Source organism: Vigna unguiculata, unplaced genomic scaffold, assembly GCF_004118075.2.
Source record: "Vigna unguiculata cultivar IT97K-499-35 unplaced genomic scaffold, ASM411807v1 contig_626, whole genome shotgun sequence".
In the NCBI taxonomy this organism is placed as follows: Eukaryota; Viridiplantae; Streptophyta; class Magnoliopsida; order Fabales; family Fabaceae; genus Vigna; species Vigna unguiculata.
The window spans coordinates 67,695-85,042 of record NW_021011347.1 but is presented as its reverse complement, the minus strand read 5'-3'; the positions used below and the strand labels follow the sequence as shown (position 1 = coordinate 85,042).

The following is a 17,348-nucleotide window of genomic DNA, read 5'->3' as shown; positions in this document are numbered from 1 at the left end:
ATTTGATTAAAGCCATTAATACCATTTAGGATAGACTCAACATCATCATTTATGGGAAATTTTGCCACATTTTCCCAAATATAATTATCAATGATGATGCTAACACCTTTGACCTTTGTGTAAACAACTTCATCTCTGATTTTGAGATTGTAGTAGAATACTCTCATAAGATCAAGATAGTATGATCCCTGTATTTCTACAAAATGCTTGATGCCTTGGAAATTGAAAAGAGAGGGAAATTCAAAACCTGCAGTTGTGAACCTGCGAGTACTAATGTAGTTGGGAGAGATGATGGCCTTAGGTTTCCAGATTTGGATAAATTCATCTCTCCTTTCTTCATCGAAAATCCAACCTTCAATGGAAGAAGTTCGTGGAGAAGGCTGAGTTGAACGTGGAGTAGTACGTCGACGAGTGGGAATTTTTCTGCGGGATGATTTTGCCATTGTGAATAACACAGAAATTTGAGAGTGAGAGAGAGAGCTGTGCGAAACTTTAGGGTTCAAAAGGGGGCAAATTGAGAGATGTCGATTTTTCTGGGTGAATAGTTGAAATTGGTGGCGAGAATTTATAGGAAGATGTTTGCCAACGAATATATTGAAGAAATCGAGGCAAATCTAGCCGTTACAACGACTAGTTTTTGAAATTTTTTTGCCCAACGTTGCGCGATAATTGATTATCCTTGGTGATAATCAATTATTATTTCAAGGTTTGAATCCTAAAAAGAATTGGATGAGCAGATAATTGATTATTGTAAGTTATAATCAGTCATTACAGAACAGATTTTAGTAATTTGGATAGGGGTCTTGATAATCGATTATTCTCTCTGATAATCGATTATCCTTAAGAATTTGAACTTTATTCAGAGAATGGATAATCGATTATCCTTAATGATAATCGATTATTGAGCGATGCTTTACCAAAATTTGGAAAACTTTAAGTTGTTGCACTTTCAAGATATTTCTAGTATTTCCAAATCTCTCCTAAGTTCATAAAATCCATCTTCAGCTAAAGGTTTTGTAAAAATTTCAACTAATTGATGCTTGGTGTTTACATATTCTATAACACAATTTCCTTTACTTATGTGATCCCTTAAAAAATGATGTCTAATTTCTATGTGCTTTGTTCTATAGTCCATTATGGGATTTTTGGTTAAGTTTATGGCACTTGTATTATCACACTTTAGAGGTATGTGATTTTGATAAATATTATAATCCTCTAATTGTTGTTTCATCCATAGGATCTGAGCACAACAATTGCCAACAACAATGTATTCAGCCTTAGTAGTTGAGAAAGCCACATATGTTGAGTCTAGAAGCTTTGGAGTTAGATATTCGATCGTCAGACCCTTCTGTAACTCATGAGGAAGACTGTTTTCTTTCTTCGTTTCTGAACAAAAAAACCTATAGTCATCAAACTTCCTTTTAAGCAAACTAAAGGAAATGTCTCCACCAAATCCAAACGTCCTGACCATTTAGATTAAAATGCTCCAGAATATCAGTCTATACACATAGATAAGACATACAATAATTCCTTTTGCCACCATCTCTTCATATTCCCATTAATATTTTATTTGGAATTTAATGATATTAATTTAAACCAAAAAATTACATTTGTGATACAATTTAAATTATCTAGTAATAAGTTCAATCAACAATTAAAATCTTAATGACATTATATATCAAATTTAATAATAATGACATTAAATTAAAATTTAGCAGTAACTAATAAACTTGTAAACCAATAACATTACAAATATAACCAAAATTAAATATAATATATCAAACTAATTAATTTTACGTTATTATATCAAAATTATATTTACTTAATAAATGTAATAATTACATATACTCAAATTACCAAATCAATCCTTTAAAATCATTTAAATCGAAATAATTGATTTATATACATAACATTAAATAACAATATATATTACAAAAAAATAAAAATACATATTACAGATATAATTAAATCCTACCTTATCACCAATTCATCATGAAATATACTAAAAAAACATAACATAAAATAATAATTAATTCAACCTAATTATATCAATAATATATCTCTTAAATCAATCTAATCGGTACATATAATTAAATTAACTATTGAAGTCTTGAAAATATTTTTTTTCTAATAATTTATTTATACATAAAAATATAAAAATCTTTTTTTTTCAAAATAACCAAATTTTAAATACAAAAAACACGAGCCGTGCATATGCACGGGTCTCCTACTAGTTAGATCTTAAAACTAAACAAAAAAAAGAAAAAACTAAAAAAAAAGTGAAAATTCAATTTGTGAACTACGTTACCTCGAAATATGTTGTGCAATGTGTTACTTGAGTAATGTTATTAATTTATAGAGGTATTAAATTAATATTAAATATTTAATTTTAAAAACTTAAATAAATGAGTTGAAATTTCAATAGATTATTTTTTTTCCGATTTCATATTAATTGATTACAATATTCTTTTTTAGGAAATATGTTTAGGTTTAACTCAATCATACTAAATTAAAATCTCAGCAGTTGTTTTTTTATGTTAAAAATGAACTATTTCGAATATATAAGTAACTAAAATATTTTTATATTTAATGAATGATATTAAGAATCTCTTATCGTTAATCTTTCCGATGAGTCTCATCCAATTCTTAGTTTCCTATCACTTAGCATGAACCTCATGATGTGTTTATTTCACCCACAATTTCTAATTCATTCAATATGTCAATTCTTCCACTATTTATAATCCATCCACTCAATTAATTCCTCTGGTCCCTGGTGTTTCTTCATCTTATAAACCTACTCATCTATTGCAAACACATTCAAAGTCAAGTATTGTCAAACCACGTCGTTTTCCTACCTTCTCATTATTGCAGAACCAAACATTATCTGACAAGCTTTAATTTCTCCTCATTGATGCCAAGCAATGCAACATGGATATGATGCTTTAATGGCTAATCATGCATGGCCCCTCATTATTCTTCATCTTGCGTGGACTAGAATAGGTTGTAAGTGGGTCTTTCGTATTAAAGAAAATATGAATGACACAACTAATAAGTACAAAGCTCATTTAGTGGCAAATGGGTTTCATCAGAAATTTGGGTGTGATTATCTTGAGACCTTTTCTCCAATTGTCAAGTCGGTTAATATTTGGTTTTTCTCACCTTAGTTCTTACTAACAACTTGTCCATTCAACAGATTGATGTAAACAATGTTTTCATAAATGGAATTCTCCATGAAGATGTATACATGGCTTAACCTCCTAGCTTTGAATATGTAGATTGTACTATGGTTTATAAACTTCACAGGTTTATATATGGATTAAAACATGCCTCATGAGCATGGTATGAAAGACTCACTTCTACTTTGATTGGTTTTGGGTTTGTTCACAACAAATGTGATCCATCCGATATTGATGACAAAAGATCCAGTTTTGGTGCTTGTATATTCTTTGGCAATAATCTTGTTTCTTGGTGGTCTAAAAAACAAACTTTGGTTGCATGGTCAAGACAAAAAGTCAAAATATTGTAGTCTTATTGTCACTGGTCAAAAATCTTGTGGTTGTAGTCTCTTCTTAAAGAGCTAAACATGAATTATGCTACACTTATCCTCTATTGTGGTAATCAAAGCACTACTATTTTAAGTCAAACCTTGTTTTACACTCCCAGACCAAACATCTTCTATGTGCGGGAAAAATTCCTTGACCGATCATTAAATATCACTCACATTCCTACAAGTGATCAAGTAACAAATATTTTCACTAAGCTCATTATGTTATCGGTTAATTTACGGATTCCTTAAACATATAATATATTCAATAAGAAGAATAAAAATGAATAAACATAAACAAGACTAAGATTGAAATAATATATTATATAATTAATCTTAAATAAAAATAATGCTAAATAATAGACTAAAACTATTTCCATCAAGTTAAAATTAGACTAAAATTAAGTTAAGATTGAGTGCCAACGTGACTCAAATTTTCGAGTTTAATTACACATGAGAATTTTGTGTGAGTTTAGTTTTGTTGGCAAAAATACATCAATTAAGAACATTATCATCCTTACCTTACTAACACAGAAATAAGATAAAAATAAGGATACACACAAATATAACAAGGAAACCCCAAAATCGGAGAAAAACCACAACCGTTCTCTAATGACAACTAAAGAATAACACTATATGAAAATTTATACAACACATAGACTACCTTCCCATCCCTTTGTCCCCAAGTACACTCACACTCTTCAAAGCAAGAATTTAACCAAACCTCACAACACTCTACTACAAGAGTATAAGAAAAGTAAAATACAAGCTTAAAGTGTCTTTGACTGGAACAAGGAACATCATAGACTTAGAACCCATTATATAGTCACTAACGCCCACTCCCCAACTTATACTAGTCAATATAGAACTTTTTAAGACGTATTTGCCCAACATTCTCCATCCTGATTAAAATAAATACATCTTCGTTGCCGATACCAACAATCATACTCCACCATAAAGAGCATACTTACTTGGAATTAAACTATCCAAAGAATTTTCACTTGTAATTATACCATCCAAAGAATTTTCACTTGGAATTAAACCATCCCTGACCAACCAGGAGCTGCCATGTCATGTCCTTCTTCCTCAAGGAGATATGTAACATGTAACATCCCATCCGGATATTAGGATTTTAAATTAAATAAAATAGAAATAATACGTCAGCGTCATTTATTAAATCTCATTTCCCAAAACGCGGGAAAATTTAAAAACTTCATTACATAGTCAAATAAACTAAATCCAAATCATAAACTTGATTAAATCATAAGTATCGCAAAGTGTTTACAAAATTATTCCAAATCATAAAACAATAAAACTCTTAGAAAACTCTTTATCCCAGTCTAGCCCCGCTCTGGTTCTATGCCTCACCAGATCCACCTGCAACATAATCTGCTCCCGTGTACCGCGTATACGATCATTGCCAAACAGAAGCAGATAGGGTGAGCTAACGAAATAAACATATATATATCTATGGCACAAATATACAATCATACAATCACACCAAAGGAAATCCATCGGCCACCACCATGTTAATCGTGTTCTACGTCTTCTAATGAGTACCCCAAGGTGTCTTGGTGCCATACCTATCGGCCACAACCGATAGAACACGTGCGGGAAACCATTGCTACGGATCATACACCGTAACGCCAGGTGGAGTTCCCAAATACGAACATAGTTCGTAACGTCCCAAGACTACCAACTCGTCAGCTAACTACTGTGGAGGGCAATCTATCTAGACCCATCCGTATTGGCCACAACCAGCACACCCACACCAGCAACACTCGCCAACCCAAGCTTAACTCAAGGGTACTTCGTGTTCATCCGCCATTCTGAGCTCAACTCGAGGGATGTCATTCCGAGCTCAACTCGAGGAATGTCACGTGCTTAACCCCTACCCGAGAAGGGATACGTTCTGAGCTCAACTCAAGGAACACCAGCAAGCCGACCTTTAAAATATCCTAGAAGCCTTATAGATCACGCACATCATAACAAGTATAACACCAATCTGCTACAGCAAAATCGCCTGGTGGGGGACACGTACCGCCAAGCGTTGCCACTTCCAGATCGCCTGGCAGGGGACACGTACCGCCAAGCGCCTTAATCTTCACTACCACTGCAACTATCGCCTGGCAGGACTTCCTATGCCGCCAGGCGCCGCGTGCCTTAGTATTTACTAAACTACAGACTCCGCCTGGCGCACCTCTCCTTACCGCCAGGCGCCACCGTGATCTTGAACCCCCTGTTTCTACGTTGTCGCTTGGCGGGTCGATCACCACCGTTAGGCGCTACACCAGTACTTGCACAATACTGGTTTTAGTTTAGGTTCAAGCACACTTCACACAGGTTGCTCTCATTTGCTCTCATTCTAGAGTACCCCTAATGAAAGGCATTGCCATCTATAATGTTCCAGGCCTTATAGCACCTCACATGTGCATTCATCCCGTAGTCATATAGACAATCCCAAGCGTGCTCAAACAAAATATAAGCAGGAGCATTCTAACAATTTTAAGCACATGATCTTATGCACCAATGCAATTTAATATTGACACCCATGCCTTCACCAAACCAATTCTCTACATGTGACTAACCCAAAGGAACATTCAAATTGATAGAGACATACCACATAACCCAATCGTGCTTCATTAGAAGTTACTAGAACTTATCAAGAGGTTATTCATGCATTTTAACGACTCCAAAATCAGCAATATTGAGTAACGTATATCTCTAGCAATTGACCTCGAAATCCAATCTCCACCGTTCAAAGTGAAGAAACACATGTTATGGACCACCTGTCAAAATTTAACCTAAATCGGACGGTTAACGAACTAGGTTATGCAGTTTTACGAAAACTGCGCGAACTAGAAGAACATAGTGGCGCCTAGCGCCCAGAAGTGAGGATGTGGCGCCTAGCGGGACTTAAATACCGCCCGGCAGTTTCTGTGCGCGAAAAGTACGAAAAATAGCGTTTTTCGTGAACAAAACACCACGTGCATCGCCTGGTATGGCGCCTGGCGGCTAAAGGGGTGCCGCCAGGCGGTTCCTGCACCTGCGAACCTTACCCCCTTCACAACAACTCTAATTTCCCTCAATTTCTAAGTCCATAGGATATGAACCCAGTTATTGGGACTCCAGTTCATTCCTAACACTTCCCATTCACGTATTCATTCACATTTCCCCTTAGATTGCTACCACTATAGAAACTCCCAATTATGAAACCCTAAAATGTGAGTATGTCTCATTCCCCCAATTTTTATTCTTATCACGCCCCAAATTTCACAAGTTTTCAATTCGATTTGGTTAATTAATAATCTTATTACACTTCCTACTAGTCCAAATCTGCCCAAAATCCAGAAAAAAACATCAAAACCAAGCCTCATGGCTCGCGTGGCCTGGCAGTTCAATCAATACCGCCAGGCCCTTCATAAAAAAAAACCCAGAATTGGGTTGAATTATGGCGGTCTCGTTCGTGCCGCTAGGCGGTTTCCCTTCGCAACCCAGAAATGCAGTTGAAATGGTATGAGTCGCCTAGCGAAAATTCATCACCCACCAGGCGGTTTCTGGAAAAATTCTAGAAACACGATTCTCAAGCAATGCAAGGGATAAATCATACATAATGAGTTATAAATCATGCAATTATTCATAGAACTACAATTAAACGCAGTATAACTCCCCTAACCTGATTCCCTTGGCTTAAATTTTGGACTTGTTGTGAATTCTCTCTTGATCCTCAATGATCTCCCTTTGGCTTTCTCTCCCAATTCAGCTTCAAAGCTTCACTCCAACCTTACTACTCTCAAAATTCGTGTTCTGTTTTCTGAGTACACTCACAACTTGCCAAAACCCTTCTTCTTACCTCACATTGGCCTTTTAAAGGTGCCTTAAAGCTACATAACAACCAAAAATGAATTTAAGGTTTAATGGCAATGTTTATTATCATTCATTGATTCTTTATGGTCCGTTTTTCAGCCTCCCTTGGCTGCCCATGCATCTAGGGTTTCCCTTAACCCTTCAAATTCAAGCCAAAACCCAAAATAGCAAAAAGAAAAATAAAGTTTAATTTGGGTTCTCCAAGGGTTCAACCCATAACCATACAAATACCAAATCAATGTTCAACCATTTAACCAATTCATGTTTTGTGATGACTAATATAATTAAATGATTATATCATTTCATATTCATGCTCAACATATATTTAAAAATGAAAACAAATAAGTAACACACAATTGGCATACATAGGACTTGAACTCAAGTCCTTTCACACAATTAAAGTACTCTAAACTACTTGAGCTAATACTTTTCCATATCATAGCAATCCGCATTAAATGCCTTAAAGGCTCATACTACCCGCATTTATTAAATAATTATTTAATTAATTATTTAAATTTCTCGGGTCTTACATAGCAAAACCAACATTCTTCACAACACCACCACCATGGGAATAACACCGGACCCTGCCCTAGCAGCCTTTGCTAGAGAACCAGCCTTCACTGCACTGTCATAACACCAAGATGCAACAATCGCCAACCACGTACCACTGTCGCACAAGCCACGAAATGTCGTCACTATATGGACTTCTATCGCACCATGCATGAGCCACTACACCACTCGTTAGACCAGATCGTGCTTCACAACAATAGTAACCACTAGACCTCCAAGTGCACTCCATGTAAGCTCGGATATGTAAGCTACACCACACGAACAATACCTATAACCGGTAGAGCACTTCCTCTACGCACATGCCGTAAACCGCGACTCACACATATCAGATCTCCATCGTGCATCACTCATTAAGCCACACAAGCACCACCAACGAAAAATACCCAGAATGACACAGAGAAAACTAAGCGGACACCCAAGTCCACACACCTAAGGGTCGACCGCTCTGATACCATAAATGTAACATCCCAAAAACTGAATAACCTCAATTGATAAAACATCACATACATGAATATTCAAAGGGTACGAGGTTTAGGGTATAAAGTATACAATACGTCAAATATACCCGGATTACAAGAAAAGGGCCCCATGGCCCAACTAGAAATGTACTGAAAAGAACACAATTAAAGATAGTAGGTCTTGTTCAGACAAGAAAACATAAATAATAAAATCCTCCAGTAAAGGGCCCTACAGTGGGCCCAACACCTGTCCAATCCATCAAGCTGCAGCATTTCTATTACCATCACCACTGCTAGGGGTTCTCACATCTGCTCACATTAACAAGGTTGATGATCATTGCAAAGGAAGAGACCACACATAACACACAAGCAAGTGAAAGGGTAAGCTAGCGAAGAAGTCATTATATCAGACACTCAACATACCATTCCACATTCAAACACACATAGCAGACACCCACATATGCAATACCCATTCATATAAAACCCTAAGATTTAGCTATCCGGATACGTAACTGAGGCACCACCACATGGTAATGAAATTATGTCCTAGCAATGAGGCGTCACCGCGAGGCCTTCACGAAATTATACCCTTACAGGAGGCACCACCACGTGACCTTCGTGGAATTACGCCCTGGCCCCGAGGCACCACCACGACCCCTCGTGGAATTACGTCCTTTTGTCGAGGCACCACCAGGGACTCCCCTTAAGAGGGTCCATGGAATTACGTCCAATCGATGAGGCGCCACCAAGATCTCTCACTACAAGAGTCATGGAATTATGCCCTACCCATACTTTAAACATGTTCCACCCACCAATCAAGAATTTCCCATAACACAAATATCATGTATAATTAACAATTCATATAATTCATGCTTTCCAATTCATACCCAATCCAATAAAATGTCATTTCCATTTCAAATGTACATATTAATCATGCTATCATCACACAACCCTTCCAGTAAGGCATTTGAGTCAAATAAAGAAGCCACATATCGGTGAACCACTCAATAACAACATCAAAACTCGCCCGCTGTCTCGCTCAAGCCAACAGGGCTCGCTCAGGCGAGAGGGACCCTCTCGCTCAGGCGAGGGCGCGACGAGGGAACAGGGAACCATGCGAGGTCTCGCTCAGGCGAGTCCCTTCTCGCCTAGGTGAGAGCACTCCTCGCTCAAAAAGAACGCGCGTCGCCTAGGCGACAAATCACGCAACAAAAACCTGGGCGAGCCTCTGATATTCTCGCCTAGGCAAGAGTAGCTCGCTTGGGCGAGAAAACCAGTACTCACCACTGTTTTCTCATACAGCAACCAAGACCACGAATCAAATCATGCTTTAACTCGATCCAAAACGGACACAACACCAACCAATCCATACAGACACGAAAAGATGTCCAAAACAGCGGAAAAACATAAATAACAGAAGGTCCTAGCTTCCCTTACCTGGAAAACAAGCTAGCGGGACACTCCGATACGAACACAGTGAACACGGCGGTCCTAAGGATGGCTAAAGAGGTGAAGCAGGAGCTGGGTTTGAGTTGGCTCGAAGAAGGTTCAGAGTAAACCCTAGCGGAGCGTTCTGTACGAGAGGCGCAAAGGTTATGACTGATTCTTCTGCAAGAGTGAAAAGTGCAGATTAGGGCAACTAGGAATGGTTTTTAACCTTTGGGCCAACCCTCAGGCCCAACAGACGCAAGGCAACCCTTAAAATACTAGGGCAGGAAATATTGGGCCTTATATTCTCCCCAACAAGAAAATTTTCGTCCTCGAAAATAAAGACTCACCAGGTGAACAGATGTGGATGTGATTTTCTCATGTCCTCCTCTAACTCCCAAGTCGAGTCACCCGCCCTCTGATCCCAGATGCTTTAACTAGGCAGACCTCCTTTCCTCGACGTTCCTCAACTTTGCTATCCTCTAGAGCGATGGGTGGTACTTCCACTGTGAGGTCTTCCCTGATATGTATATCCTCGGCTTCCAACACATGAGTCAGGTCAAATACGTACTTCCTTAACTGTGAGACGTGAAATACTAGGTAAAGGTTTACCAACTGAGGGGGTAAAGTTATCTCATAAGCCACTGACCCAATCCTCCTCGTGATCTGATATGGGCCAAGGAACTTAGGAGAAAGTTTCCTTGAGCGGAGAGTCCTTCCCACACCAGTGGTTCGGGTCACCCTCAAGAACACATGATTGTCAGCTGCGAACTCCAAAGGCCTCCTCCTACGGTCTGCATAGGCCTTCTGCCTACTCTGAGATGCCTGTATTCTGTTCCTCACCATTCTCACTTTTTTGGTGGTCTGCTCCAAGAATTCTAGTCCAACCAACACCGCTTCTCCATCCTGATACATAGAGAGCCTCATATGGTGCCATGTCAATGCTCGCATGAAAATTATTGTTGTAGGTGAACTCTATCAAGGGTAACACCTCATCCCAAGCCCCTAAATGATCCAATATACACGTCTGCAGTAAGTCTTCAAGTGACTGAATGATCCTCTCCGATTGGCCATCAGTCTGGGGATGGTAGGCTGAGCTCATAGTCAACTTGGTCCCCAAAGCCTCTTGTAAGGTCTGTCAAAACCGGGATGTAAATCGTGGGTCTCTGTCGGAAACTATGCTCGAAGGTACACCATGCAACCTCACGATCTCCTTGACGTACAGTTGGGCCAACTTGGCCATGGACATCCTCAAGTTCATCGCCAAGAAGTGGGCACTCTTGGTCAATCGATCCACTATCACCCAGATGGTGTCATGTCCTCTAAAAGTCCGTGGAAGATGAGTCACGAAGTCCATGGAGATGCTGTCCCATTTCCATACTGGTATCTCCAAAGGCTGTAGAATCCCACCGAGCCTCTGATGCTCCACCTTCGCCTTCTGGCACGTTAAACATGCTGACACGAACTGAGCCACATCTTTCTTCATCCCTTGCTACCAAAAGGTTTCCTTGAGATCCTGGTACATCTTAGTTATGCCAGGATGCAGACTAAGATGACTCTTATGTCCTTCCTTAAGAATTAACCGTTTTACCCCCGTATCATCAGGTATACATACTCTGCCCTGGAACCTCAGTATGCCATCATCACCCAAAGCAAAGTCTTTGGTTTCATCTGATCCAAGTTGTTCTCTAACCTTGTTCAAATTGGCATCCAATAACTGCCTCTCCCTGACTGAGTCCAAGAAGTCACTACATATAGTAAAGGTAGCCTCATGTCTCTGAATTTCTCCAGTAGTTCCACCTCCTTAATCATGAGATGTGCAGTCTTCCTACTCAGGGCATTTGCTACCACGTTTTCCTTCCCCAGATGATACAACAGTTCGAAGTCATAGTCTTTAAGGAACTCCATCCACCTCCTCTGCCTTATATTCAGCTCTTTCTGATCGAATAGGTACTTGAGGCTCTTATGATCGCTGAACACCCGGAACTGTGCACCATAAAGATAATGCCTCCAAATCTTTAAGGCAAAAACTATAGCGACCAACTCCAGGTCATAACTGGGATAGTTACGCTCATGCACCTTAAGTTGTCTCGAAGCATACGCTACTGCCTTATTCTCTTGCATTAACACACAGCCGAGCCCAAGGTGAGAGGCATCACAATAGACCTCAAAAGGTTTCCCCACGTCTGGGATTACTAGTATCGGTGCGCTGGTCAACCTTCTCTTAAGCTCCTGGAAACTCTCCTCACACTTGTCCGTCCAAGTGAAGGGTTGGTCCTTCCGAGTAAGAAGTGTCAGGGGTGCCACTATCTTGGAGAATCCCTCTATGAATCTCTAATAGTAGCCCGCCAACCCCACAAAACTCCTGATCTCTATGGCAGACTTAGGGCTTTCCTACTTTACCACTGCTTCGACCTTCGCTAGGTCCACTGCAATCCCCTGGGCGGATATCACATGCCAAAAACTGAACTTCACCCATACAGAATTCACACTTGGACAACTTGGCGTACAATTGCTTCTCTCTCAAAACACCAAGCACCAACCTCAGGTGTTCTGCATGATCCTCCTGAGTTCTGGAATAGATAAGGATGTCGTCTATGAAGACTACAACAAACTTATCTAGGAAATGCCAGAAGATCATGTTCATGTAGTCGATGAACACCGCCAGAGCGTTGGTCACCCCAAAAGGCATAACCACATACTCGTAGTGGCCATACCTGGACTTGAAGGCCGTCTTCTGTACATCATCGGCCTTTACCAAAATCTGATGGTATCCCGACCGCAGATCAATCTTCGAGAACACTGATGACCCATGTAGTTGATCCATCAAGTCATCTATCCTCGGAAGGGAGTACTTATTCTTGATCGTCATTTTGTTCAACTGCCAGTAGTCCACACACATACGTGAACTTCCGTCTTTCTTCTTCACCAACAACACTGGTGCTCCCTAAGGCGAAGTGCTGGGTTGGATAAATTGCTTCACCATCAGTTCCTCTATCTGTTTCTTAAGTTCAACCAACTCTGTTGGAGCCATGCGGTATGGAGTCATCGACACCGGACCCGTCCCCGATACTAGATCAATAGAGAACTCCACCTCTCTGTGAGGAGGTAGCCCTGACACTTCCTCTGGGAATACATCCCCGAACTCCTGCACTACTGGTTTGGCAGACTCCATCTTTCCTCTTTCCACCTCTAGATGCGTGAAGATCACAAAGCATTGTGCACCACCTCGCAGTTCCTTCAGAACCCCTTGGGATGATAACAACTCAGACTCCTTCGAGTTTGGGAATAACAATCTCTTCTCTCGGCAATCTATAAGAATGCGATTGGCAGAGAGCCAATCCATCCCTAGGATTACCTCCAACTCCGGTAGAGGTAGGCAGATTAGGTTCACTTTGTACCTGCGTCCCTCTACCTCCACTGGACACCTCGCACACAAGGATGACGTCTTGACCAAACCCGACGCCGGGGTAGACACCGCAAGCTCACACTGTAGCTCGCACACCGGCAGACCCAACCGTTCCACACATGCATTTGACACAAAATAGTGTGTCACTCCAGAATCATATAGCACACAACAAGCTTTCCCAACTATCAAACAATGGCCTATAACAAGGTTACCTGAGCCTGCAGCCTCCGCTCCGGTCATGGCGTACACTCTGTCGGTCGCCTGAGGCCTGTTGCCTCTGTGCCTTTGCTGGTTCTGTGTAGGAGCCTGTACTGGAGGTCGCATCACTGTTCTAGCAAGGGTGGGGCAGTCCCTCCCAAAGTGGCCCTCCTTGCCACAATTGTTGCACTTCTTGAAGCCTGCAAGCTGGGGGCAGACATTCCTCTTGTGCGGTCCCCCACACTGGTAGCACTGAATCCTGTTCTACTGGGAAAAAGACTCCCTAGACCCCTGAGACTGGAAATAGGGCCTAGTGTAGGGCTTCCTCCTCTACTCGTGCCTGTGCCTGGACCCAGATGGTCCTCCCACTCTCTGCTGGGATGAGTGTTGAGTTTCCACCTCTACCTTCATCTTCTACATGACCCTTGCCTTCTCCACCAAGGCGGCAAAATCCTTGATGGATAGCGGTGTCACCATCAAACGAAGGTCTCCACGGAGGCCGTTCTCGAACTTCTGGCATCGCCACTCTTCGTCTAGTGGCATGGTGTAGAAACAGCTGAGGTACTTGAACTTTTCTGCATACTCAGTCACCGACTTGCTTCCCTGGGCCAACTGTAAAAATTCTACCTCTTTAGCGTATTTGACGTTGTCAGGGAAGTACTCGGAGAGGAACTTCCTCCTGAAGACGTCCCAAGTAACTGGCTCCTGTCTCTCCTCCATAATAGACTTCATGCTGACCCACCAGTGCTCAGCCTCACCCTTGAGCATGTACACTACGAACGCCAGTCTACTCTCCTTTGGGCACATCTTGGCATCAAATATCCTCTCCAGGTCTTTCAGCCACTGGTCTGCTGCGTCTAGACTGGTCTTGCCTCTAAGCTTCACTGAGTGGTGTTTCAGAAAGTCCTCCAGACTCCACTCCCTGGCCGTAGGTCGTGGCTCCGGGCCAAAAGTAGGGGCACTACCCTGTTCTCCTCCAACTGGCGGAAGGCCTCCATATGCTGCCTGTGAGCATCTTCAGCAGCCGCCCTGACAGCCTCCATTTGCTGCATCACCAGCTGCTGCTGTTCAAGCGCTGCCGCTTGTCGTTGCATTGATGCTTCATGTTATTGCATCATTGTCGTACTATGCTGCATCATAGTAGCTACCATTGCTTCAATCGCTCTGGCGATATCTGGCACATCGCCCTAGGAAGATTGCGGAGTTCTACGGGATGGTGCCATAGTTCACTGGCACACAGGAAAACACTTGATTAGACTTGATAAGACAGGAATTAGCAAAAAATACCCAGAACGACACAGAGAAAACTAAGTGGACACCCAAGTCCACAGACCTAAGGGTTGACCGCTCTGTTACCATAAATGTAACATCCCAAAAACTGAATAACCTCAATTGATAAAACATCACATACATGAATATTCAGAGGGTACGAGGTTTAGGGTAGAAAGTATACAATACGTCAAATATACCCGGATTACAAGAAAAGGGCCCCATGGCCCAACCATAAATGTATTGAAAAGAACACAATTAAAGATACTAGGTCTTGTTCGGACAAGAAAACATAAATAATAAAATCCTCCAGTAATGGGCCCCACAGTGGGCCCAACACCTGTCCAATCCATTAAGCTGCAGCATTCTTATTACCATCACTACTGCCAGGGGTTCTCACATCTGCTCACATCAACAAGGTTGATGATCATTGCAAAGGAAGAGACCACGCATAACACACAAGCAAGTGAAAGGGTAAGCTAGCGAAGAAGTCATTATATCAGGCACTCAACATACCATTCCACATTCAAACACACATAGCAGACACCCACATATGCAGTACCCATTCATATAAAACCCTAAGATTTAGCTATCCGGATACGTAACTGAGGAACCACCACATGGTAATGAAATTATGACCTAGCAATGAGGCGTCACCGCGAGGCCTTCACGAAATTATACCCTTACAGGAGGCACCACCACGTGACCTTCATGGAATTACGCCCCGGCCCTTAGGCAACACCACGACCCCCCATGGAATTACGTCCTTTTGTCGAGGCACCACCAGGGACTCCCCTTAAGAGGGTCCATGGAATTACGTCCAATCGATGAGACGCCACTAAGATCTCTCACTACAAGAGTCATGGAATTATGCCCTACCCATACTTTAAACATGTTCCACCCACCAATCAAGAATTTCCCATAACACAAATATCATGTACAATTAACAATTCATACAATTCATGCTTTCCAATTCATACCCAATCAAATAACATGCCATTTCCATTTCAAATGTACATATTAATCATGCTATCATCACACAACCCTTCCAGTAAGGCATTTGAGTCAGATAAACAAGCCACATATCGGTGAACCACTCAATAACAACATCAAAACCTGCCCGCTGTCTCGCTCAAGCCAACAGGGCTCGCTCAGGTGAGAGGGACCCTCTCGCTCAAGCGAGTCCCATCTCGCCTAGGCGAGGGCACAACGAGGGAACAGGGAACCCTGCGAGGTCTCGCTCAGGCGAGTCCCTTCTCACCTAGGCGAGAGCACTCCTCGCTCAAATAGAACGCGCGTCGCCTAGGCGACAAATCACGTAACATAAACCTGGGCGAGCCTCTGATAATCTCGCCTAGGCGAGACTACCTCGCTTGGGCGAAAAAACCAGTACTCGCCACTGTTTTCTCAAACAGCAGCCAAGACCACGAACCAAATCATGCTTTAACTCGATCCAAAATGGACACAACACCAACCAATCCATACAGACACGAAAAGATGTCCAAAACAGCGGAAAAACATAAATAACAGAAGGTCCTAGCTTCCCTTACCTGGAAAACAAGCTAGCGGGACACTCCGATACGAACACAGTGAACACGGCGGTCCTAAGGATGGCTAAAGAGGTGAAGCAGGAGCTGGGTTTGAGTTGGCTCGAAGAAGGTTCAGAGTAAACCCTAGCGGAGCGTTCTGTACGAGAGGCGCAAAGGTGATGACTGATTCTTCTGCAAGAGTGAAAAGTGCAGATTAGGGCAACTAGGAATGGTTTTTAACCTTTGGGCCAACCCTCAGGCCCAACAGACGCAAGGCAACCCTTAAAATGCTAGGGCAGGAAAAATTGGGCCTTACAACAACTTCAACAAATAAGAATGATTCTCCAACAATAAGGAATTAATTTTTTCTGATGTGGAATATGGATCTAAGCTGCAACCACAAAGCATACTAAGAAAAAATTCTACCAAACCATAGCCATGATACCACTTGTTGGGAAAAATGCATTATCAATTAAGAATATTACTGTATTTATCCATGAGAATCACTTTACTAATAGAGAAATAAGATAAAAAAAATATTATACACAAATATAACATGGAAACCTAAAATCGGAGAAAAAACACAACCATTGTCTAATGACAACTAGAGAATAACACTATGTGAAAATTTGTACAACACATAGACTACTCTCTTATGCCTTTTGATTCCAAGTACACACACACACTCTCCAAAACAAGAATTTAACAAAACCTCACAACATTTTACTACAAGAGTATAAGAAAAGTCAAATACAAACTTAAAATGTCTTTAACTAAGACAAAGAACATCATGGACTTAAAGCCCATTGTATAACCACTAACACCCACTCCCTAATTTATATTAGGCGATGTGAGACTTCTCAAGACCAAGACATATTATTTTCATCGGTCTAACAAGTTCTATATACGAAATTTGTAAAATATAAGATAATAAAATTAAAAAAAAACATATTGTATTTGAAAAATTGAAATAGTAGCACAAAGACTTGTTAAATAAATGTGCATTGATAGTGATTTAGTAATTTTTAAAGTTAAAAATTAAACAAAATTATAATATAAAATTAAAACAAAGATTT

General features: G+C 40.9%; 1 protein-coding gene across 1 annotated transcript; it reads right to left on the bottom strand.

Moving 5' to 3' along the window:
• Positions 1-12,814: 12,814 nt before the first annotated feature.
• On the bottom strand, positions 12,815-14,568 carry LOC114172500. Its single transcript, XM_028056954.1, has 3 exons — positions 14,440-14,568; positions 13,898-14,353; positions 12,815-13,738 (listed from the first exon to the last, which is right to left on the bottom strand). Exons 1-3 carry the CDS (start codon positions 14,566-14,568, stop codon positions 12,815-12,817), a joined length of 1,509 nt encoding a protein of 502 aa, XP_027912755.1.
• Positions 14,569-17,348: the final 2,780 nt, after the last annotated feature.